A 23851-nucleotide genomic window follows, 5' to 3' on the forward strand; every position below is an offset into this window, starting at 1 on the left:
TACTGTAGCTCACGAAAGCTCATGCTCAAATAAATTGGTTAGTCTCTAAGGTGCCACAAGTCCTCCTTTTCTTTTTGCGAATACAGACTAACACGGCTGTTACTCTGAAACCTGTCTGTCCCCAGTCCCTGCCAGGCACTCACCTTGACACTCTGTCACCATGACTGCCTGCGGCCCTATGGCACCTTCCCCTTTGTCACCAGGGCGAGTCAGCTGCACTTTGACCAGGTAGGCGGTGACTGGCCGTAGGTTCATGAGTGTGATGTTTTCACTGTTGTCAACTGTTGATTACAGAGGATCCTGTTAAACTGAAGCCATATGACCGGCAGCCTTGTTCCGTGCTGCGACACAGCTTCTGTTCCTCCCGGAGCCCATCGCAGGCTGAGCACTGGCAGCAGGATGTCCCCTGCTGGCCCGCTGCCTCTTCCCTCCCAAAAGCTCCCTGGGCCCAGCTGTTAGCAATATGCAACATGGACCTGCTGGATCCCAGCATCTCAGCCCTAGTCTATCGCCGCCTGCTACTCAGCTTGCCCCCTTTTGCTTCTCCAGTTAGACCATTCCCACTGGGACTTAGGATTTCACCTGGTGCTACGAGAATGCACTGTTGGGCGAAGCTAGTGCTTGGAGTGCCCGACGCCCAGTGTCTTAGGGCTGGAGCTCAGAACAGAATCTGGGTCAGCACCAGCCCCATTCCTAGGAACGAGAAGCTGTTCACAGAGCAGCACATTTGATTCCGGTCATGGTGCTGCCAGGCCTCCCCCATAGGCAGCCATGCCCCATCCTGTGCCCAGGAAAGCCCTGACTGCACTCTTGGCCTTGCACAGATTAAACATGCTCCTTGCAGTGCCATGCACTCTGCTTTCTCCTAAAGGCCCCTGAAGAGATTCCCTGTAATGTGGCAGCCAGGGCAAGGCAGAGTGGGATTAGAGCTGGAGGCAGTAGAGGGGACCTCCCGGGAGTGCTGAGGAAAATGGCGAGGGGAGAACTGGCCAAACGAAGCCCTCACCTGCCCTATCCCTCTCTGGCTAGGGTTGGAGTTTCTGGAGCACAGGTTCTTGGCCTGTGTCCAGCCAGGCATGTTGTCAGTGGGTTCTGAGCCACTGCTGCGGTCATGATCTGGCATCACCTGTCAATCTCTATGCAGCAATGGGTTCTGCTGGTTTTCACTCAGCCTGCGAGGGTCTCCATTGGCTTTACTGACCTGCTAGCTCAGAAGCAGCAGCAGCTGGCTCAGGCCTCCCAAGGGTAGGAGTTTCCTTGTTGTAAAATCAATCGTGGCCAAATTTGAGCATGACACCAATATCGGAGCAGTAGCAAATACAGGGAAGAAAGCATCAAGTGGCAGAGAGACACGAGGGGTCAGTCCTGCAGGCAGTGGGGCAAGAGGCAGAGCGGTCGCCCCTGTGACTCTGATCCTGCCCCAAATGTCCCTTGCGAGCTGACTCCCTTACCCACAATGGATGACCATGGTGAGGTGTTGTCCTTGGGCTTGTAGAGCAGTTTGATGGAGGTGACTGGGCCGTCACCAGAGAATCCATTCACTGGGGAAACCACAAGCTGCCGACTCTGCTTGGCTAGCAGCCGGGGGGGGCTCAGTGGCACTGGAGGGACTGCAGGCAAAGAACAGAACCAACATCAATAAACCCAGCACAAACATGAAGGAAGAAGGAACAAAGCATTGTTTAACATGGACACTTGGCCACATTGACCTGATGGTCAGCCCTAGCCCAGGCTTGTCTGATACTAACCCTTTCCTTGGTAGTCTAGGGGGAACCTCATGATCCCAGAGTCTCTGCCATCAGTACCGTGATGGGACATGCCTCACCCCACTGATGGAGAGGCTAACCCGGGTTCTTGCACTCAGGCAGCGCCAGCTAGGGGCACGTGCAGAATCTGCTCCACTTGGAGAAGGGGAGCTTAAAAAGGCAACAGTGCTGCTGTGAGTGGTGGGGGGGCTTGCCCAGGAGGAGAAGGTGCTAAGGACTGCCGGAGAGCTCCAGCAGCCAGGGCAGCCCAGCCGGGACAGTGGCTGTCCTTTCCTCCCACCTGCCCTTGTCTGGGGGCAGACTGACACCTCACATGGGCCAGGGGCCCTGGAAAGCAGCTCCCCACTATAACCAGTGGTGAGACCTGGGGAACATCACCAGGGACTAGAGGGAACTGGACTCACAAGGGACCATAGGAGTGAACTGAACTGCCAGGAGCAGTGAGATTGCCTGAGTTGCTGGAGTTCTTAGAGGGGACCCAGGGGCAAGAGATGGAAAGATTCTACAGCTAAGACCAGTTGGAGGGTCGGCCAGCTACAAGCACACTATGTCCCATAACTGTGACAACGCCAATTGCTCCCCAGAAGCAGAGGGCAGCCCTGGACCTCCCCCGTGCTGAGCTCAGGCCTGGGGAGCCTGCCTTGGCCTGCGGGGAGATGGACGTCTTTGACAGTGGAGACTCCACCTCTCTCTAGTTCCTCTTGTAAGCGGAGTCTGAATGAGCTCTTCCCTAACATCTAGTGGTGAGCTGTGTAAAAAGACTTCAGGAGGTGATCTCATTTGCATGGACACACCCACCCTGCCTAGGCACTCAGCATGATGGGATTGCTTGCCCGAAGGATCACTTGTGGTTGATGCTGGATCCCCATTCTCCTTGTTATTGGGGCAGGAGTAATAAAGGGTTGTTATTCTTGTTGTGTGAATTGAGGACAGCAGAACTATACCTGGCATACCCCAATGGAGGGACTCACCCTCAACTGAAAAGCACTCACTAGGCAGGAGACATGGGTTCTAAAACCCAAAGAGTAGAGGAAGGTTGTGGATAGGTATTTGTATTATGTAGGTCTGTTTAAGAGTCTGAAACACAATTTAAACCTTTCTGTCTTTACTGTATAATAAAAGAACTAATTTGGACTCAATTAAGAGTCTTGTTATATGCTACAGAGCTAAAATAATTGATTACTAGATCTAAGTATTAGATCTACTTTGGGACAGTGTTTATGGTACAAGAGACTACCCAGTGTGCACCAGCAGTGAGGACCCCCCCGCATTAAGAGCTGAAATCACTGAGAGCTGTGTTAAGTGGTGGGCCCAGAAGACATCTTGGTGAGCAGCTAGTAGACAGTGTGGCCAGCAAGGTGGCAAGTGGCCAGCTGGGCACCTGGTGGAGAGGTGCGGTCAGCAAGGTGGCTGGCGGAGAGAAGCGGCCAGATCAGAGCCCTGCAGAGAGGTGCAGCCGGTAAGCGAGTGCTTGAGCAGCGGAGCATGTAAGGTGCCTCCTTACTCCCCGCTTCCACCCAGGGTGGGAGGTGAATTCTGGAGATGAACCTCTGGACTCTGGGGCTGCACTGACCAAGGACTGCAACTGTGAGTGGGGTGCAGAGAAGGGATGGGCACGTTAAAGGGACTTTTTGGTTGCTGGACTTAAGACCCTGAGCAGAAAAGGACACTGCCCGACTTACTTGGGGGTGGGTCTTTTGCTCAGGGTTTATGTTTATGAACCTAGTTGTGGTGTTTTCCCAAATTAATGCTGAGTTACTCCTCTTTTTTTATTAAAATTTTTTGCTGCACTCAGACTCTGTGCTTGTGAGAGGGGAAGTATGGCCTCTTAGAGGCGCCCAGGGGGTGGTGTGTAATTGTCCCAGGTCACTGGGTGGGGACTTGAGCTGGTTTGCATTGTATTGTTGAAAAGGAACCCCTAGATATTGAACCTGGCCCTTGTTGCTGCCAACTCGCATTGCCAGAAGGGTTACACTCTCAAACATCCCAACTGTTCCCTCCCCTGCTCCGCTCACCTTTGACATTGACCTTGACTCTCCTGCTGTCCTGTCCCCCGCTGGTGGAAACTCTGCACTCCCAGAGGCCAGTGTCCACCTCGGTGAGCACTGGCACCAGGAACTCAGAGGTGGTTTTGTCTGTTTCCATGATGGCTTTAATCGACTGGGTGGGAGAGAGAAGCTGTAGTTACCCATCCTAGGGCCACAGGCACCAGGCACAGCTGCAGTCAGATGGGTAGAACAGAGATGGCTGGGGTGGGGCAGAGGGATGCTGCTCAGGTTCCAGGCCCGAGCAGGCTCACGTTCAGGTCTGCAGCCATGGCGCAGTAGATGGGGCTACACGGGCCTAGGGATTTGGGGCAAATACCAGCTTGGAGCCTGAGGTACCTGAGGGCAGCTGGACCTAGACACACAGAGCCCTGGCAGGGTAGAGGGTTGCACAGAGAGCAGGGGGAGGGAAGGCACAGAGAGCCTCTCTTGGGAAGGGTGGGGGCCACAAGCAGCACCGGCGGAATGGGACTGGGGTGGGGAAGCACAGGGAGCCCCGGCGGGGTGGGACCAGGGGGGCACAGGGAGCCCTGGTGGGGTGGGGAAGCACAGGGAGCCCCGGCGGGGTGGGACCAGGGGGGGCACAGGGAGCCCCGGCGGGGTGGGACCAGAGAGAGAGGCGGCAGCACAGGGAGTCCTGGGAGGATGTGGGGGCACAAGGAGCCCTGATGGGGCAGGAGGAGGGGGGGCAGGTACCGTGAGCACTGTCCCATCAGCCTTGCGCAGCTCAATGCTGTCTCGCACTGGAGGTGGGTTGCCCGTGGCCATACAGCTGATCACAGGCTGGGAACCCAGGTTAAACTCCAGCTCTGTGTCCAAGTTGATGATCTGGGGAATCCGATCTGGGACAGCAAATAGCAGTGCTTAGCACACAAGCCCCAGTCCCCCTGAGCTCACCACTCTCCCTGCCCCTGAGCCAGAGGCTGCTGCAGGGCATCTGGGAGGCCCAGTGCTCTGCCCAAACCAAGGGTTTTGCATTGAGGTCCTCAAGGCAGCTCCGCAGAGGACCCCCAGTTTTAGATGCCCTGAAGAAGTGACTTCCCTGGGCTCTAGGGGAAAGTCCCAGCAAGGATGGCTGGTGGATCTGCCCCCCTTCTCCGCTGACACTGTTTCACTGCTCCTCTCCCAGGTCTCTTCCCGCTCTGGCGGGCAGGAGGAGCCAGCATCTTGTGCCCAGGCAACTCTCCACACCCCAAGCCAGTGCCCATGGGCCATGCTCTGAGCACCTCGGCTGGGCAGCGATGTCCCCCGACGGAGCTGGCCTGCCCAAGCGCTGGCATCTGATGGGCCTGCTCGCGGTGCTGCAGCGCTCTGCTCTCCCACCCAGGGCCAGGGTCCCACCCAGCTGCACTTCGGTGGCTTTCCAGCCGAAGGCACTGCCCTGGCACTGCCAGCCAGGGAGGGGCTTCATTAGCCTGTCTCTAAGCAGCCCTTTGTGGCATTGGGCAGGGAGCAGTTCCTGAGGTTTCGAGCACCCCCAGCGTTACAAGGGTCAGTAAGTGGGCAGTGCTCCGACACTGCTGGGCTGGGGCTGGGTGAACACCAGCGGCAGAGAACACAGCAGGCTCCTGCCTGGCAATGCCGGACCCCCAGGCAGATCATAGGTATTGCATTGAGGGCAGCTCTACCTGATTTCTCGCAGCGCTCCCCATGCCACCCTGATGGGCAAACGCAGCCACTGAAGCGGTTGCAGGTACCTCCATTTTGGCAGTGACAATCCAGGGCACAGTCTGCGCCGTAGTGTCCAAGAGGGCAGGCTGGAGGGAAGAGCCAAGAGTTCACTGGTCAACACCTGGCAGCGGTTCAGGATTTTGGCTTGAGGCCGGTGCAAGGAAGAGCACGAGAAGCAACCGTAGACTCAGAGCCCCCAAGGCACTAATACTGTGTCAGAGCTAGGTGTCAGTGGCCCAGGGAGCCAGTCCTCACATGCCCTGCAGTCCAAGTGGTGATGTGTGCTCAGAGCTTTCTACTGTAGGCATTCTCTGCCCCATTCTCTTCCAGCCCAGCTGTGTCCCCAGGGATCCATTGTGGGGCTGGCCAGGGACAGGGGGTATGAGAGGAGACGGGGAAGCAGCAGAGAAGATTTGTTTGCTTCTTTCTGCTGCCATCTGAGCTGTGGAAGTTTGCGTGGCTGATGGGTTGGGGATGCTGTGAGTGCTTTGTCAGGGGGCTGCAAAACTGGAGACATAAGCTGAACTCAGCGTCCTTGAGGGAGCACTATTATATCCGGAATGCTGCACAGACAGCAGGGGACCCCGCAAGAGACAAAAATCACAGCAAACCAAAAATGCCAAATGTATGGATGGGGGCTGCCTTGGCTCCAGGGGTTTCTCCTTTTTGAAACAGAAAGGTCAGGCCAACTCTGCTGCGGAGGGACCCAGTCTGAGGGTGGCACCTCTGTCGGGGAGGGGAGAGGAAGGAAGGCAGGCAAAGCTACTGTACCCGTGCTGCACTGTGACCCACTCCACCCGGAAGCGCAGGAGCAGCCGTACGGATCTGGCAGGCAGAAGCTCAGCCCCTTGCAGCCCTGGTCACTGCTGCAGTGTTCCTGGCAGTTACGGCCAAACCTCCCTTCCCTACAGGCTTCAGAACAAGACAATTCTCCTCATTACTCTGCTGCAGCCAGCACCGGTCCATTCACTGCTTTCCATTTCCACATGGCCTGCCCTGCCCCATTGAACCCAGCACTGCCACCCACCATGGCCAGGACAAGTTATGCAGCCAGCACAGAGATGCACTAACAGCTGATGAACTTACCAAAATCAACAGGGAATTGGGGAGGCCCCATGCCAGAACACGGGTGAAAACAAAAGTCTGTTGAAATCCACAAGGCAGAGCAGAGATGCCGGCCATTACTGGTGGGGGAATCCAGCCTCAATCCCGTGTAAAATACAATGGTATAAGCAGTAAGAGCAAAATATGTATTAGCAGGAGATGGAGAAACACCACTCACAGGGACAGGATAGGCAGACATAACTGCTAAGGAGATCTTAGCCACAGCCAGGGGCAGTTTTGACAGCATCAAAGACAAGTCTAAGCTAAATGGACCCAGGCAAGAAACAGCCCCAGCTACTGCACAGAGCAATCTTTCCACCCCAGTTCCATTTTGCAGCATAAAACTCCAAGGTGGAGCAGCATAAGTCAGAGCTGAGGATTTCTGCCATCTTGCTGGCACAAGAGATCTCAACTCAGGGGACAGTGAACAGATGATCTTTGGGTAGGGCCAGATACTATGAGAACCTAGTCTGCTGTGCCCAGGCCAGCAGGACTAGAGTCACAGAGTATAGGGCTAGAAGGGACCATTGTGATTATCTCGTCTGACCTCCTGCACAGCATAGGTCAGAGACCTGCCCTGAATCAATTCCTGTTCAAACTAGAGGATAATGCTCAGGAAGACATCCCATCTTGATTAAAAATTTGGAGCAATGGAGAATCCACCAAAACCCTTGTAAGTTGTTCTCACTGTTAAAAATTTGCACCTGGTTTCCAGTCTAAACCTGTCCAGCTTTAAGTTCTAGCCAATGGATCTTGTTATACCTTTGTTAGCTATACTGATGAGCCCCCATTATCCAATTTCTCTGCCTTGTGTAGGTATTTATTGATTGATCAAGTCATGCCCTTCTCTTTGTTAAATTAATAGATTGAGCTCCTTGCTTCTCTCACTGTATGGTATATTTTCTGATCCTTCAGTCATTTTCATGGCTCTTCTCTGAACCTTCTCCAGTTTATCAACATCCTTTTAGCAGTGTGGGCACCAGAACTGGACACAGTATCCAGTAACAGCCTCACTAATGCTGTATACAGAGGAAAAATCACCTCCCTACTTGACAGTCTCTTGTTAATACATTCATGGATACATCCACCATCTTAGCTACTGCATTGCAATGGGAGCTCACGTTCAGTCACTCTGGCTCCATCCTGTGGAATCTTCCTCAGCATGCTGGGGAAATGAGGGAATGGAGAAAGGTCGCAAGGATCCCCTTCCCCAGTGTGAGTGGAAGATGCTTTCTGGGTCCCCATCCTCTCTTCAGCACAACTTCAGACCCTTGGTGCTGCGATGTGTAATACAAGCCACGGCTGGAGGACCCCATCTGGCAAATACTAAACAGCTGAAGCTTGGAGTGATCCGCCCCCTCCCCCATGGGTTTATGGTGATTGTGCACCTGCAAGGCGAAGAGACGATGAGATCACTATATTCTGGGTGCACCATGGAATGGAGCCTGAGCATTGTGACCCTCCCTCTTCGTGGAGTCCCAGAGCCCGGGCTCCAGCCCAAGCCCAAACGTCTACACCACAGTTAAACAAGCTCTGCAAGCCTGAGTCAGCTGACACGGGCCAGCTGTGGGTTTTAATTGCAGCGTAGACATACCCTCAGTGTTCAGACTGTATTTTATTCTAAACCCTTCCACTCACATCATTACAGTGCAACATCACAGTATTCAATCCTACATCTTTCTGCCTCTCTTTACTAGGACCTAGCTGGTAAAGAGATCTCCCTCTTTAGGGAGCCCTTTCAGGCCAGGCCACACTCAGCTCAGCCACTACAGTCCCCCCTTGTAATACTTCCTTCCTGGCTTTTATCAGGTTAGCCAGCTGAGGCCTAATTAGTTCCTTACTTCTCCATCCCCTCCTTCTGATTAGCTCATTGTTCAGTCAGCTGTCTTTGGGGAAACTAATTGAGGTTACAGTCATCAGAGTGCTGACCCACCTGTCAGGTCTCAGCACTCTGTCACACACCTCGCCATGAGCTCCCAGTGGGATACAAATAGGGCTACTGTGATTCTGGGATATAGAGAGCAGGGTGAGGATTTTACCTCTGTCATTGGTGAGACAGCTACTGGAATACTGCATCCAGTTCTGACATCCACATTTTTAAAAGGATAGTGAAACATTGAAGAGGGGGCAGAGAAGAGCCACAAATATGAATTGAGGGAGAATATGCCTTACCATTGAGACTTAAAGGGTTCAGTCTGTTTAGTTTACCAGAAAGAAGACTTGATTACAGTATGTAAGTCTGTTCAGGAGAAGAAAATACCAGGTACTTCAGGGCTCTCTTATTCAGCAGAGAAAGACAGAACAACAACCAGGAAGTTGAAACCAGAGAAATTCAAATTAGAAATAAGGCCAAAAATTAGCCATCAAGGTGATTTACCACTGGAACCAGCTCCCAAGGGAAGTGGTCGATTTCCATCTCCTGCTGACTTCAGATCCAGCCCGGCTGCCTTTCTGGAAGAGCTGCTTTACCAGACAAAAGTTACTGGGTTCAAAACACGGGGAACTGAGTGAAATTGTCTGGCCTGTGATAGACTGGAGATAAAACTAGCTGATTTAATGGTCCCTTCTGGCCATAAAGTCTATGAACCCAGACCCTCAGTGGGAGGAATCTTTAAAGGCACCTTTACAAAAGGATGGTCCCTCTGTCCCAGGATCTAAGCCCCAACTTCAGCACAGAGGGAGTCGAGATGACACGCTGCCTCCCACACCCAGCAGTAGCAGAGCCTCTTGCAGGAGAAGGTTCTCTCAGATCCCTGAAGGCTTCACAGCCCTTAACTGAGTGCCACTCTCAGGGGCAGGTAAGGCAGTTCCCTGCCTCTCTGGAAGAAATGGGGAGCAGCGCCTGCCCCCATCCTGCTAGAGGGGCCCAGCCTCCCACGCAGGCCCAGGAGACTCACAAACAACAGACATTTGACAAAACAGTCAAACTCCCAAAAACTACAAACAGCCCCTATTGTCTAGAGCAGGCTGAGCCACAGACCTCCTTGATTCCATCCCCGTGTCAGACTGAGGTCAGCTCCAGCCCTGCATCACTGTCCCTGCCAAATGGCAGAGAAAGGGGAGAGGAAGGCTCTGTGCCTACTGCAGATGGAAAATGCAGAGACAGGGAATCATAAAATCATAGAATATCAGGATTGGAAGGGACCTCAGGAGGTCATCTAGTCCAAGCCCTGGCTCAAAGCAGGACCAACCCCAACTAAATCATCCCAGCCAGGGCTTTGTCCTTAAAAACCTCTAAGGAAGGAGATTCCACGACCTCCCTAGGTAACCCATTCCAGTGTTTCACCACCCTCCTTGTGAAAAAGTTTTTCCTAATATCCAACCTAGACCGCCCCCACTGCAACTTGAGACCATTGCTCCTTGTTCTGTCAGGGTCAGTGTAGGGAGTGAGGTGTTTATTCCCTTGGCCTGTGGAGTTTGGAGGTACCTATGCCCCACGACTGCTTACTCCTGCTCCAGAATGCACTCCTCCCACAGGGGCTAGGTGTGTGGAGTCCATACCTTTCTCACAGCGAGTGCCCATGAAACCTGGAGGGCAGATACACTCCCCAACACCGTCGTGGCAGATGCCTCCATTCAGGCAGTCAGGACAGTCCTTCTCACAAGAGGGGCCCCACTTCTTCGCTGCACACCCTGGGGAGAAAGCAGAGGGGGTTTGGGGCAGGGCCACACCACATGAAACTGTGGGAGCACCGGCTGCATGCTCAGTCTGCAGCTGAAAAATGAACCACAGCCCGACAGAATCCTAACCTCTGGGAATGCGAGTGCAGGGCCAGGGCAACAGGACCCAGCATTCTGACAGCAGGAAATGCCAGAGGGGCCCGTCTCCCGAGCACACAAACCTCAGCTCCGTGGCACACACATGTTCAGCCCCTCCCAGTTAACATGGCTCTGCATGAATGCCTCACTGGCACCCCAAAGGGCAAAGCTGAGCCACTGCTCTCTCCCACCAAACCCCACTGCTCCCTGTTCTCTGGCACCACCCTTTGTGTCACTCAGGCGTGGAACCTGGCGTCACCTTCAATTCCGCCCTCCCTTGCACCCATGCATTCCCAGTGCTGCTTCCCTCTCCAGAACATTTCTTAGATTCCACCTTTGCTTTCCATCCACACAGGTGAGCTGCCCTCCAGGCCCTCCTCACCGCCAGTCCTGACCTCTGCACGTGCCTCCCTGTGGGAGCAGGGCTGGGGAAGAGCACGGCAAGAGCACTGTTGTATCGCAGCCATTTCTGGCTGCCAGAGGAGCCTCACTGGGCCCAACACAGCTTAGCTTAGAGCAGCATCCTGCACAGACCCTAGCTAGCCCCAGAGCCAGAGGCCGGCAAACGCGACGCACAGCTGAGCTCAGACAAAGCCAGACCAGGGCCCATCTCTGCTTGTCTGACCCCAAATCCAAGGCCTCCGTTTCTCTTGGGCCAGGTCCCAGCCTAGACTGAGCCCTCACACCCACCAGCCCCTTCTCCAGTGGTTCTGTTGTATGTCTGGAGCCTAGGCTCTGGCCCCACATGGCATTCCTGCCCTGATCCCTACCCCAGCCAGGCTCCAGACCCAGCCCTGAGGTCCCACAGCAATCTTACCTCTCACAATCAGCCTGTAGAAGGCACTTGTCAGGGGACTGTCCCCAATGAATGTGGCACTGTACACCCCATTCTCACTCAGACCCACATCCGGTAGGGTTAAGGTGAACAGTGTCCCATTTACTTCACCCCGGTCCGTTGTCTGGTAGTAGGTACCTGAATTAAGGAAAGAGGGCAAATGGCATCAGGTCCTGAAGTTACCCAACAGTGGAGCTGGCCTGAATAAAACCCTGTCCCCGTTTGTCCCTGTAGGGCAACGGTTCTTAACCTTTACTGCAGCCTGCACCTCTTTGGTTCTCAAAATATGTTCTCGCACCCCTTATCAAAAATCACTGAAGTAGGTCAGTTCTTTAAACCTGTTTGTATATTACAGTAATTGTTAAAAAATGTGTAATGTTAATAAATACATAGGTTTGATGAAACGAAGTAGTTGTACTTAATTTGTGCTTAATTTGTGTTTTTGATGATTTACCTTCTAAAAAAATCTGGCATCTCTTGCACCCCCAGTGGATGCATGCACCCCAGGTTAAGAACCACTGCTCTAGGGAGAGCCAACCATCTGCAGCTGGGCAGCACCAAGGGACTCTGCCCTCTTCAGCTTGATGACCCAGACACATCTCGAGGATGTGGGTGACCGTCAGGTCTCTCCTGGACTGTCCCTGCAAGGCCAGGCCAGCACAGTGAGCGCAAGGGCATGAGCTAATCCCTGGCAGCCAGTCCCATGGCCGTCTGTGGGGGATAGGGATAGGGATCCCAGAAAAGGCAGAAGTCAGACAAATGTGCAGCCTGACTCCTCCTCTCCCTGGTTAGTGAGGTGCTCCCTCCAGAGTAGGTCTGACCCCTACAGCAGCGCTGTCTGCAGGGACCGCATCCGGTGGAGGCAGTGTCTCTCAGGGTCCAGCTGCACGGCAGCAGGGTGCATGCTCTCCAGCACGGATAGACAGACACAAACTAGCTCTGTTCACACTATCATACTGCAGTGTAGCCAGGACTAGCAGAGGCCAGGGCTCAGGCTAGCTGCCCACATATGTAGCCCAGGGGGCTGGGTGGGTTTGTGCTCAGGCAGCCAGCCTGAGCTGCCAGCCAGGCCACTCCGGCGCAGCTACACTAGTTTTAGGGCGCTATCGTAAGCAGAGCTAGCACGTCTGTTTCCCCACGCTGGCAGGCATTGCGGTGTAAACCTACCTAGGAGAAGGAGGGTTCTAGAGACACTGCAGAGCGAGTCCCTGGAGCCTATGGCACAGTCTGGACCAGAAACTGCCAAGGCTCATCCTGCTCAATGCGACTGCCTTGAGTACTTCATAGAATCATAGAATATCAGGGTTGGAAGGGACCCCAGAAGGTCATCTAGTCCAACCCCCTGCTCAAAGCAGGACCAATTCCCAGTTAAATCATCCCAGCCAGGGCTTTGTCAAGCCTGACCTTAAAAACCTCTAAGGAAGGAGATTCTACCACCTCCCTAGGTAACGCATTCCAGTGTTTCACCACCCTCCTAGTGAAAAAGTTTTTCCTAATATCCAATCTAAACCTCCCCCACTGCAACTTGAGACCATTACTCCTCGTTCTGTCATCTGCTACCATTGAGAACAGTCTAGAGCCATCCTCTTTGGAACCCCCTTTCAGGTAGTTGAAAGCAGCTATCAAATCCCCCCTCATTCTTCTCTTCTGCAGGCTAAACAAGCCCAGCTCCCTCAGCCTCTCCTCATAACTCATGTGTTCTAGACCCCTAATCATTTTTGTTGCCCTTCGCTGGACTCTCTCCAATTTATCCACATCCTTCTTGAAGTGTGGGGCCCAAAACTGGACACAGTACTCCAGATGAGGCCTCACCAATGTCGAATAGAGGGGAACGATCACGTCCCTCGATCTGCTCGCTATGCCCCTACTTATACATCCCAAAATGCCATTGGCCTTCTTGGCAACAAGGGCACACTGCTGACTCGTATCCAGCTTCTCGTCCACTGTCACCCCTAGGTCCTTTTCCGCAGAACTGCTGCCTAGCCATTCGGTCCCTAGTCTGTAGCTGTGCATTGGGTTCTTCCATCCTAAGTTCAGGACCCTGCACTTATCCTTATTGAACCTCATCAGATTTCTTTTGGCCCAATCCTCCAATTTGTCTAGGTCCTTCTGTATCCTATCCCTCCCCTCCAGCGTATCTACCACTCCTCCCAGTTTAGTATCATCTGCAAATTTGCTGAGAGTGCAATGCACACCATCCTCCAGATCATTTATGAAGATATTGAATAAAACCGGCCCCAGGACCGACCCTTGGGGCACTCCACTTGATACCGGCTGCCAACTAGACATGGAGCCATTGATCACTACCCGTTGAGCCCGACAATCTAGCCAGCTTTCTACCCACCTTATAGTGCATTCATCCAGCCCATACTTCCTTAACTTGCTGACAAGAATACTATGGGAGACCGTGTCAAAAGCTTTGCTAAAGTCAAGAAACAATACATCCACTGCTTTCCCTTCATCCACAGAACCAGTAATCTCATCATAAAAGGCGATTAGATTAGTCAGGCATGACCTTCCCTTGGTGAATCCATGCTGGCTGTTCCTGATCACTTTCCTCTCATGCAAGTGCTTCAGGATTGATTCTTTGAGGACCTGCTCCATGATTTTTCCAGGGACTGAGGTGAGGCTGACTGGCCTGTAGTTCCCAGGATCTTCCTTCTTCCCTTTTTTTAAAGATTGGCACTACATTAGCCTTTTTCCAGTCATCCGGGACTTCCCCGGTTCGCCACGAGTTTTCAAAGACAATGGCCAATGGCTCTGCAATCACAGCCGCCAATTTCTTCAGCACTCTCGGATGCAACTCGTCCGGCCCCATGGACTTGTGCACGTCCAGCTTCTCTAAATAGTCCCTAACCACCTCTATCTCCACAGAGGGCTGGCCATCTATTCCCCATTTTGTGATGCCCAGCGCAGCAGTCTGGGAGCTGACCTTGTTAGTGAAAACAGAGGCAAAAAAAGCATTGAGTACATTAGCTTTTTCCACATCCTCTGTCACTAGGTTGCCTCCCTCATTCAGTAAGGGGCCCACACTTTCCTTGGCTTTCTTCTTGTTGCCAACATACCTGAAGAAACCCTTCTTGTTACTCTTGACATCTCTTGCTAGCTGCAGCTCCAGGTGCGATTTGGCCCTCCTGATATCATTCCTACATGCCCGAGCAATATTTTTATACTCTTCCCTGGTCATATGTCCAACCTTCCACTTCTTGTAAGCTTCTTTTTTATGTTTAAATTCCGCTAGGATTTCACCATTAAGCCAAGCTGGTCGCCTGCCATATTTACTATTCTTTCGACTCATCGGGATGGTTTGTCCCTGTAACCTCAACAGGGATTCCTTGAAATACAGCCAGCTCTCCTGGACTCCTTTCCCCTTCAAGTTAGAGCAGGCGGGGTGGAGGGGCACCCGCCCCAGTCTCATTTGCATCGGGAGCAGGGTGGGAGGTGAGGGGGAGACTCACTTGCCACTTGTCCTTGGCTCATGCAATGTAGGGTTCAGTCATGTGTGGAGGAGGGTCTCACTGAGCCCTCACTCTGACCCTGTGTGGAGGGGTTTGCGGGTGATAGTCTCATTGGGATCATGTGCCCTGACTGTGTTTGAACCTTGGAACCTGGTCCAGAGCTCTCTGGGGTCCCTGGCCCTACGTAGCCACAACAGTCTGGTTATTTCACTAGGGTTGCTTGCCCCAGCCTGGCAAAAGGGGTGGATCACTGGGGTCTCCTGCTGTCGGAGGGAAGCTTACAAGAAGCTTACAAGAAGTGGAAGGTTGGACATATGACCAGGGAAGAGTATAAAAATATTGCTCGGGCATGTAGGAATGATATCAGGAGGGCCAAATCGCACCTGGAGCTGCAGCTAGCAAGAGATGTCAAGAGTAACAAGAAGGGTTTCTTTAGGTATGTTGGCAACAAGAAGAAAGCCAAGGAAAGTGTGGGCCCCTTACTGAATGAGGGAGGCAACCTAGTGACAGAGGATGTGGAAAAAGCTAATGTACTCAATGCTTTTTTTGCCTCTGTTTTCACTAACAAGGTCAGCTCCCAAACTGCTGCGCTGGGCATCACAACATGGGGAATAGATGGCCAGCCCTCTGTGGAGAAAGAGGTGGTTAGGGATATAGATGGCCAGCCCTCTGTGGAGAAAGAGGTGGTTAGGGACTATTTAGAAAAGCTGGACGTGCACAAGTCCATGGGGCCGGACGAGTTGCATCCGAGAGTGCTGAAGAAATTGGCGGCTGTGATTGCAGAGCCATTGGCCATTATCTTTGAAAACTCGTGGCGAACCGGGGAAGTCCCGGATGACTGGAAAAAGGCTAATGTAGTGCCAATCTTTAAAAAAGGGAAGAAGGAGGATCCTGGGAACTACAGGCCAGTCAGCCTCACCTCAGTCCCTGGAAAAATCATGGAGCAGGTCCTCAAAGAATCAATCCTGATGCACTTGCATGAGAGGAAAGTGATCAGGAACAGCCAGCATGGATTCACCAAGGGAAGGTCATGCCTGACTAATCTAATCGCCTTTTATGATGAGATTACTGGTTCTGTGGATGAAGAGAAAGCAGTGGATGTATTGTTTCTTGACTTTAGCAAAACTTTTGACACGGTCTCCCACAGTATTCTTGTCAGCAAGTTAAGGAAGTATGGGCTGGATGAATGCACTATAAGGTGGGTAGAAAGCTGGCTAGATTGTCGGGCTCAACGGGTAGTGATCAATGGCTCCATGTCTAGTTGGCAGCCGGTATCAAGTGGAGTGCCCCAAGGGTCGGTCCTGGGGCCGGTTTTGTTCAATATCTTCATAAATGATCTGGAGGATGGTGTGGATTGCACTCTCAGCAAATTTGCGGATGATACGAAACTGGGAGGAGTGGTAGATACGCTGGAGGGGAGGGATAGGATACAGAAGGACCTAGACAAATTGGAGGATTGGGCCAAAAGAAATCTGATGAGGTTCAATAAGGATAAGTGCAGGGTCCTGCACTTAGGATGGAAGAATCCAATGCACCGCTACAGACTAGGGACCGAATGGCTAGGCAGCAGTTCTGCGGAAAAGGACCTAGGGGTGACAGTGGACGAGAAGCTGGATACGAGTCAGCAGTGTGCCCTTGTTGCCAAGAAGGCCAATGGCATTTTGGGATGTATAAGTAGGGGCATAGCGAGCAGATCGAGGGACGTGATCGTTCCCCTCTATTCGACATTGGTGAGGCCTCATCTGGAGTACTGTGTCCAGTTTTGGGCCCCACACTTCAAGAAGGATGTGGATAAATTGGAGAGAGTCCAGCAAAGGGCAACAAAAATGATTAGGGGTCTAGAACACATGAGTTATGAGGAGAGGCTGAGGGAGCTGGGCTTGTTTAGCCTGCAGAAGAGAAGAATGAGGGGGGATTTGATAGCTGCTTTCAACTACCTGAAAGGGGGTTCCAAAGAGGATGGCTCTAGACTGTTCTCAATGGTAGCAGATGACAGAACGAGGAGTAATGGTCTCAAGTTGCAGTGGGGGAGGTTTAGATTGGATATTAGGAAAAACTTTTTCACTAAGAGGATGGTGAAACACTGGAATGCGTTACCTAGGGAGGTGGTAGAATCTCCTTCCTTAGAGGTTTTTAAGGTCAGGCTTGACAAAGCCCTGGCTGGGATGATTTAACTGGGAATTGGTCCTGCTTTGAGCAGGGGGTTGGATTAGATGACCTTCAGGGGTCCCTTCCAACCCTGATATTCTATGATTCTATCCTGGGAAGCAGTGACTCTGAAAAAGATTTGGGGGTCGTGGTGGATAATCAGCTGACCATGAGCTCCCAGTGTTAGGCTGTAGGCAAGAGGGCTAATGCATAAACAAGGGAATCTCGAGTAGGAGTAGAGAGGTTATTTTAACCTTTGTATTTGGTTCTGGTACAACTGCTGTTGGAATCCTGTGCCCAGTTCTGGTGTCCACAATTCAAGAAGGATGTTGATAAATTGGGAGGGTTCAGAGAAGAGCCATGAGAATGATTAAAGGATTAAAAAACATGCCTTATAGTAGTAGATTCAAGGAGCTCCATCTACTTAGCTCATCAAAGAGAAGGTTAAGGGGTGACTTGATCATAGTCAATAAGAACCTGCATGCAGAACAGAAATTTGATAGTAGGAGAGCTCCAGCGGCCAAAGGTCTAACACAAGCCAATGGCTGGAAGCTGAAGCTGGACAAATTCAAACTGGTGATAAGCCACAAATGTTTAACAAACCACTGGAACAATTTACCAAGAGCTGTGGTGGATTCTCCATCACTGGCAATTTTTAAATCATGGTTGGAAGTTTTTTCTGAAAGGTTTGCTCTGGTTCAGGCTGGAATTAATTCAGGGAAGCTCCATGGCCTGTGTTATATGGGAGATCAGACTTGCTGATCACAGGGGTCCCTTCTGCCTTTATTAGCTATTAATCTCTTGGGGGCATGGCTCCCTGGGGTCTCCTGCTGGGGTGTGAGGGGACTGCTCACTAGGGTTGCCTTCCCCAGCCAGGGGAAGCCGCTCACTGGATCACTTGCCATTTCTTTTCCACAAGACATCTGTGTTCTTCTTGTGAAGGACTTTGGCAGAGAACGTGGCCGAGTCTGCAATGCTCACAGTCTGGGTGACTTTCAGTGGGACCAGGTGGGCTACAGAGAAACAGAGAAACAAGGGTAAAGCTTAGGAGGGCGTTTGAGCGTCCACAATGACTCCTCTTTCCCAAGAGGGGACAGCTGCTATGGAGGAACTGCCAACCCCCGGGACATCATTAGGACCAAAAAAAGGAAAAAGTTAACATGTCCTTCTATGGCACAGTCTCATTGCTGATATCACTGAGAGCAGGGCAGATCCAGGCCAAGCAGCACTCTGATATCCTGGGCACTGGGATGTAGAGATGGGAGCTCCTCACACCCTGTACTTCATAGGTGCTGGAACTATGGGTATGAGGGGCGCTGCCGCATGCCCCGGATTGAAGTGGTTTCCATCATATCCAGGGTTTACTGTTTGGTTCAACTGCTCTCTATACACATTGTTCCAGCCCCCCTTGCTGTGCTCCAGGCCATTCTGAAATCCAAAGTACAATGAAGTTACCTCCTAGATAGGATTTCTGCAGAGTGGCCAGGAGTCACCTCTGTCCCTGGCAGTATCACAGGCTGTGGGCTCCTTGTGGGGGCTGAGGAGGGAGCTGCACTGCTCCTGCTTGGGCCTCTAGTCAACGTTTCCACCCATGGGCACAGGAAGTCTGGACCCCGGTATCTCTATGAGCGAGCAATGCCCGTGTGGCCGGACTGCCGGAAGAGCAGAGAACCCCAGAGAGGCCCATGCATGAGAGAGAAAGGGATCAAACACAGTCAGTGATGGTCTCTGCCCTCTCCGAGCCCTTCTAGGTCCAGCCCGCCATGTGGCAGGAGGTGCAAGGCAAGGAGGGGAGCAGGAGGCATGGCAGGAGGACACACAGACACAGAGCCTCTGTCTGTCTGGATTCTCCAGTGTCCACAAGCCTAGCACAAAGGAGGGGGAATTGCCCTCTCATACTAACCAGTACAAGGCTAGACGCAACCCATGCAGAAGGGGGCAGCAAGACAGGAAGGTCACTCGGGAACGAACATTAACAGACAAGCTGTACCTGCTCTGCTGATTTTCCCTCTGCTGATACTCACACCTTCTTGCCAACTGTTGGAAACGGGCCGCCTTGACTGCACTGGTGTCCTTAGCACTACAAAAGTAGTTTTCCCTCCCTTGGTATCCACCCCTTCTTGTCAACAGCTGAGAATAGGCCACTTCCACCTTAATTGAATTGGCTCATTAGCACTGACCCCGCCACTTGGTAAGGCAACTCCTATCTTTCATGTGCTATAATATATATTCTGCTTACTTTTTTCCACGGGATGCATCCGATGAAGTGAGCTGTAGCTCAGGAAAGCTCATGCTCAAATAAATTGGTTAGTCTCTAAGGTGCCACAAGTCCTCATATTCTGCTTACTGTTTTTTTTCCATTCTATGTATCTGATGAAGTGGGTTTTAGCCCACGAGAGCTTATGCCCAAATCAATTTGTTAGTCTCGAAGGTGCCATAAGGACTCCTTATTGTTTTTACTGATTCAGACTAACACGGCTACCGCTCTGAGCTGTACCTGGACACCTTGCAGTAATCACTGGCACCACCAGAGAGCGCTTTGCTGGCAACAATGATTAGGCATTGAGAAGGCTTTGGAGTGAGGCACTGTTGCAAGGCTGGGAGTGATGGCAGGTTTGCCGAGGACTGCTTGTTGCATAGTATGGGCTGGAGAGGGGAGCAGGACAGTTCACAGGGTAGGTGTGGAAGTATGAATGTGCCCAGTTGTGCTTATGCTGGCGCACCCACTCGCTCCAAAAGGGCCGTAATCCTGTTGCTCTTCAACCTCTTGGAGCTTTCCTTTGTTAAGATAGCAGAAGGGAAGTGCCCCTCCCAGACTGTTCCTTCAGTTTCTTTTCCCATCTCCCCCAGCTGCTGTTAGTGGCCTGGTCCACAGGCTTAGTCCAAGAGGGCCCCTGGGCAGGCAACCAGCCCCACCACCCACTTCCCACAGTCTGATCTGCTGCAATGAGATTACAGGCACAGACTCACCCTTGTCTCACAACACAAACAATAAATGCGGCCAAAGCATTTCACAGTTCTCCTAGGGATTTTCAGGTTTTCACAGCAATTGTCAGTTTAATGTTTCCTGTGAAATCTGTGTGGCTAATAAAACAGCTTTGTAAGTGTGTAGTGATCACTGTTACCCAGTGGAGTCTATATTAGGTATTTATAAATCATAAACACTGTTAAAAGAACATTAAAGTTTGAAAGTCAACCACTAAAAAGTTAGGAAGTGCCAGAATTAAGGCTGGCCGTGCAGCCTTATCCCCCCGCCCCACGGGTTTGCATTATGATACAGCCTCTGATGATCTGATCCCATACTGTTTTTTTCCACAGGCCCCTGCCTCATTCCGTGCACAGGAGGATGGTGCTCTGGGGATGTATCAGGGTTGTGCAGGGAGTGATTTTGTCTGTAAGACTCCTGCTTCATTTGTTGCAGAAGTGGGAAGGTGTGCAGTGAATGAGGCAGAGGACTGCAGGAAAAGAAAGGATGGTTTCCTGGGTAAGGGAGCTGAATGCTGCCTTGGAGAATTGTATCTCTGCCTCTGCCACAGAGTTCCCCTGTGATGCTGGGCAAGTTACTTAAAACCAAAGTGCTCACAAATTGTTTGGTCTTCATTTTCTGGATTCCCAGTGTGAGATACCTGGGGCCAGATTTGCAGAAATGGTAAGCACTCATAACTGCAACTGAAGTCAATTGGAGCTGTGCTTTGAAAGTATAAAGTGCTGTAAAACTGCAAAGAAGTCTGGGAAGTCTCAAGTCTTGTGAGTCTCAAGTAGACGTTTCTAACAATTTTGGCCTTAATGTCTCTGCCAAAATTGTAAAGTGGCGATTAAAATACTAACTCATCTCACTGGGGTGTTGTGAAGATAAATTCATTGAGCTACTATGGCAAGAGCATCACAGAAACACCTAGGAGGAAATTAATAACGTTATTTCCAGTCCTGGGTTTAGATAGGATGTATCCAATAAGGCATGAGGCCACACATTGTATGAGGAGATTTAAAAAGATACTGAATTATGATCTACTAACTGAATGTGGTGGGATCCTATGAAAAAGTAGCATGTGATCGTGTATTAAGGATTGTATCATAATGAATACGCATGGGGGGGAATTAAGTTTTCATGGGAACCCACATAGTCACCACAGAGTTGGAACCTTTAGATCCACCCCAAAGTCCTGTGCCATGTGAGCTAACAGAATAACTGGCAGCAGTAGAAGACTGTCCTCCTCTATGTGGCCAGCCACTAGAAAGAGGTTTGCCAGGGGGTTTCACAGTGATGTGCTGACAGCAGAGGAATGTTGAACCTCTGGGGTCTATTCTAAGGTCTGAGGGGTGTGTGCTGTAGTGGTTACAGACACTTCTGGCCCTGTGACCCCCCCCAAGACTGACCCCTTCTGCCACTGGCCCTCCAGCCTGACCTCATTCAAGTTCTGGTCTCCCCTCCTCAGTTCCTTGTGCCAACCCTGGTCTTCCCCCAGCCCACTCCTGGCTCTCTACCCATTTTCCACCAAATGCCCTGGCTTCTTGCCCCAGTTTCCCTCCTCATTAACCCCCAAGCTCAGCTCCTCACCCCCCTGCATCCCAGTCAGACTGCATGATTCTTCTCCGCCATGCTGCCTGAGAGCACAGCAGAGACAGGCTTGCAGCTCTCAGTTACTGGGCTCAGAGCCACAACTATGCCCTTTGGCCAAGAGGAGCAAATTCAGCGGAAATCCTGCTCAGCCCCTGCATCCATGAGAGGGAGCATGTGCAGTCTGAGCAGCATGTAGGCGCTGTGGAGGCTGCTGCAGCATGCTCTGTACAGACAAAAATCATTTGAAATTTAGCTGCTAAACTCTAACAAGTCTCTACTGAATATGTGAAAACTGCAGTTTTTAGGGGTTCATAACTTGGCCAAATTTGGGCAAGTTTTCATGGGTAAAAACATAAGAATGGCCATACTGGGTCAGACCAAAGGTCCATCCAGCCCAGTACCTGTCTGCCAACAGTGGCCAATTCCAGGTGCCCCAGAGGGAGTGAATCTAACAGGTAATGATCTAGTGATCTCTCTCCTGCCATCCATCTCCACCCTCTGACAAACAGAGGCTAAGGACACCTTTCCTTACCCATCCTGGCTAATAGCCATTAATGGACTTAACCTCCATGAATTTATCCAGTTCTCTTTTAAACCTTGTTATAGTCCTAGCCTTCACAACCCCCTCAGGCAAGGAGTTCCACAGGTTGACTGTGTGCTGAGTGAAGAAGAACTTCCTTTGATTTGTTTTAAACTTGCTGCCCATTAATTTCATTTGGTGGCCCCTAGTTCGTATATTATGGGAACAAGTCAATAACTTTTCCTTATTCACTCCCCCCACCCATCAGCCCAGGAGCCCTGTGGCAGCTCCCCGCCCCCCCTCCCTCCCTCCCTCCCTCTCCTCGGCCCAGGGAGCCCTGCAGCAGCTCCCCCTCCGTTAGCCCAGGGAGCCCTGTGGCAGCTCCCCCCCATCCCCTCAGCCCGGGGAGCCGTGTGGCATCTCCCCACCCCCCTCCCTTCCCTCCCTTCCTCCCTGTCAGCCCGGGGAGCCGTGTGGCATCTCCTCTCTGCTCTGCCTCCTCCCTGAGCACAACACCGCCGTTCCGCTTCTCCCGCCTCCCAGGCTTGCGGTGCCAATCAGCTGTTTGGCGCGAAAGCCTGGGAGGGAGAGAGGCAGAGCAGGGCGGTGCTCAGGGGAGGAGGCGGAGAAGAGGTGAGCTGGGGCGGGGAGCGGTTCCCCTGCACGCCGCCCTGCTCCCCACTGTTACTTGCTGCAGGCAGCCCTCCCTGCGCCCCCTGCCCCAGCTCACCTCCACTCCACCACCACCCTGGAGCGCGCTTTTGGCCACCCCCAACCACTTGGCACCCTAGGTGACCGCCTAGTTTGCCTAGTGGTTACACTGGCCCTGTAGACCTCTATCATATCCCCCCTGAGTCTCCTCTTTTCCAAGCTGAAAAGTCCTAGCCTCTTTAATCTCTCCTCATATGGGTCCCATTCCAAACCCCTAATCATTTTAGTTGCCCTTCTCTGAACCTTTTCTAATGCTGGTATATCTTTTTTTGCGATAAGGAGACCACATCTGTATGCAGTATTCAAGATGTGGGCGTACCATGGATTTATATAAGGGTAATAAGATATTCTCCATCTTATTCTCTATCCCTTTTTTAATGATTCCTAACATCCCGTTTGCTTTTTTGACTGCCGCTGCACAGTGCATGGACATCTTCAGAGAACTATCCACGATGACTCCAAGATCTTTCTCCTGATTAGTTGAGCTAAATTAGCCCCCATCATATTGTATGTATGGTTGGGGTTATTTTTTCCAATGTGCATTACTTTACAGTTATCCACATTCAATTTCATTTGCCATTTCATTGCCCAGTCACTTAGTTTTGTGAGATCTTTTTTGAAGTTCTTCACAGTCTGCTTTGGTCTTAACCATCTTGAGCAGTTTAGTATTGTCTGAAAACGTTGCCACCTCACTATTTACCCCTTTCTCCATATCATTTATGAATAAGTTGAATAGGATTGGTCCTAGGACTGACCCTTGGGAACACCACTAGTTACCCTCTCCATTCTGAAAATTTACCATTTATTCCTACCCTTTGTTCCCTGTCTTTTAATCAGTTCTCAGTCCATGAAAGGATCTTCCCTCTTATGCCATGACAACTTAACTTACATAAGAGCCTTTGGTGAGGGACCTTGTCAAAGGCTTTCTGGAAATCTAAGTACACTATGTCCACTGGATCCCCCTTTTCCATGTTTGTTGACCCCTTCAAAGAACTCTAATAGGTTAGTAAGACATGATCTCCCTTTACAGAAACCATGTTGCCTTTTGCCCAACAATTTAGGTTCTTCTATGTGTCTGACAATTTTATTCTTAACTATTGTTTCAACTAATTTGCCCGGTATTGACGTTAGACTTACCGGTCTGTAATTGCCGGGATCACCTCTAGAGCTCTTCTTAAATATTGGTGTTTAACTAACCCCCTCATATTGGTGTTACATTAGCTATCTTCCAGTCATTGGGTACCAGAAGCTGATTTAAAGCACAGGTTACAAA

General features: G+C 51.5%; 1 protein-coding gene across 2 annotated transcripts in view; it reads right to left on the reverse strand.

Annotated features, from left to right (window-relative positions):
- The window catches only part of TIE1 (tyrosine kinase with immunoglobulin like and EGF like domains 1), a 49579-nt gene that overhangs the window by 16939 nt on the left and 8789 nt on the right, over positions 1-23851 (reverse strand). Inside the window, exons 3-11 of one of the 2 annotated variants that reach the window (XM_073358030.2) lie at positions 17689-17799; positions 11163-11318; positions 10088-10219; positions 6254-6394; positions 5440-5568; positions 4508-4653; positions 3782-3926; positions 1452-1610; positions 144-281 (exon numbers count right to left, since the gene is read on the reverse strand). In XM_073358030.2, the coding sequence (XP_073214131.1) occupies positions 144-281; positions 1452-1610; positions 3782-3926; positions 4508-4653; positions 5440-5568; positions 6254-6394; positions 10088-10219; positions 11163-11318; positions 17689-17799 (1257 nt within the window). The remainder of the gene's footprint in view (positions 1-143; positions 282-1451; positions 1611-3781; positions 3927-4507; positions 4654-5439; positions 5569-6253; positions 6395-10087; positions 10220-11162; positions 11319-17688; positions 17800-23851) is intronic. The other variant, XM_073358031.2, reaches the window with a different exon arrangement.

Source organism: Lepidochelys kempii, chromosome 8 (assembly GCF_965140285.1).
Source record: "Lepidochelys kempii isolate rLepKem1 chromosome 8, rLepKem1.hap1, whole genome shotgun sequence".
Taxonomy (NCBI): domain Eukaryota; kingdom Metazoa; phylum Chordata; order Testudines; family Cheloniidae; genus Lepidochelys; species Lepidochelys kempii.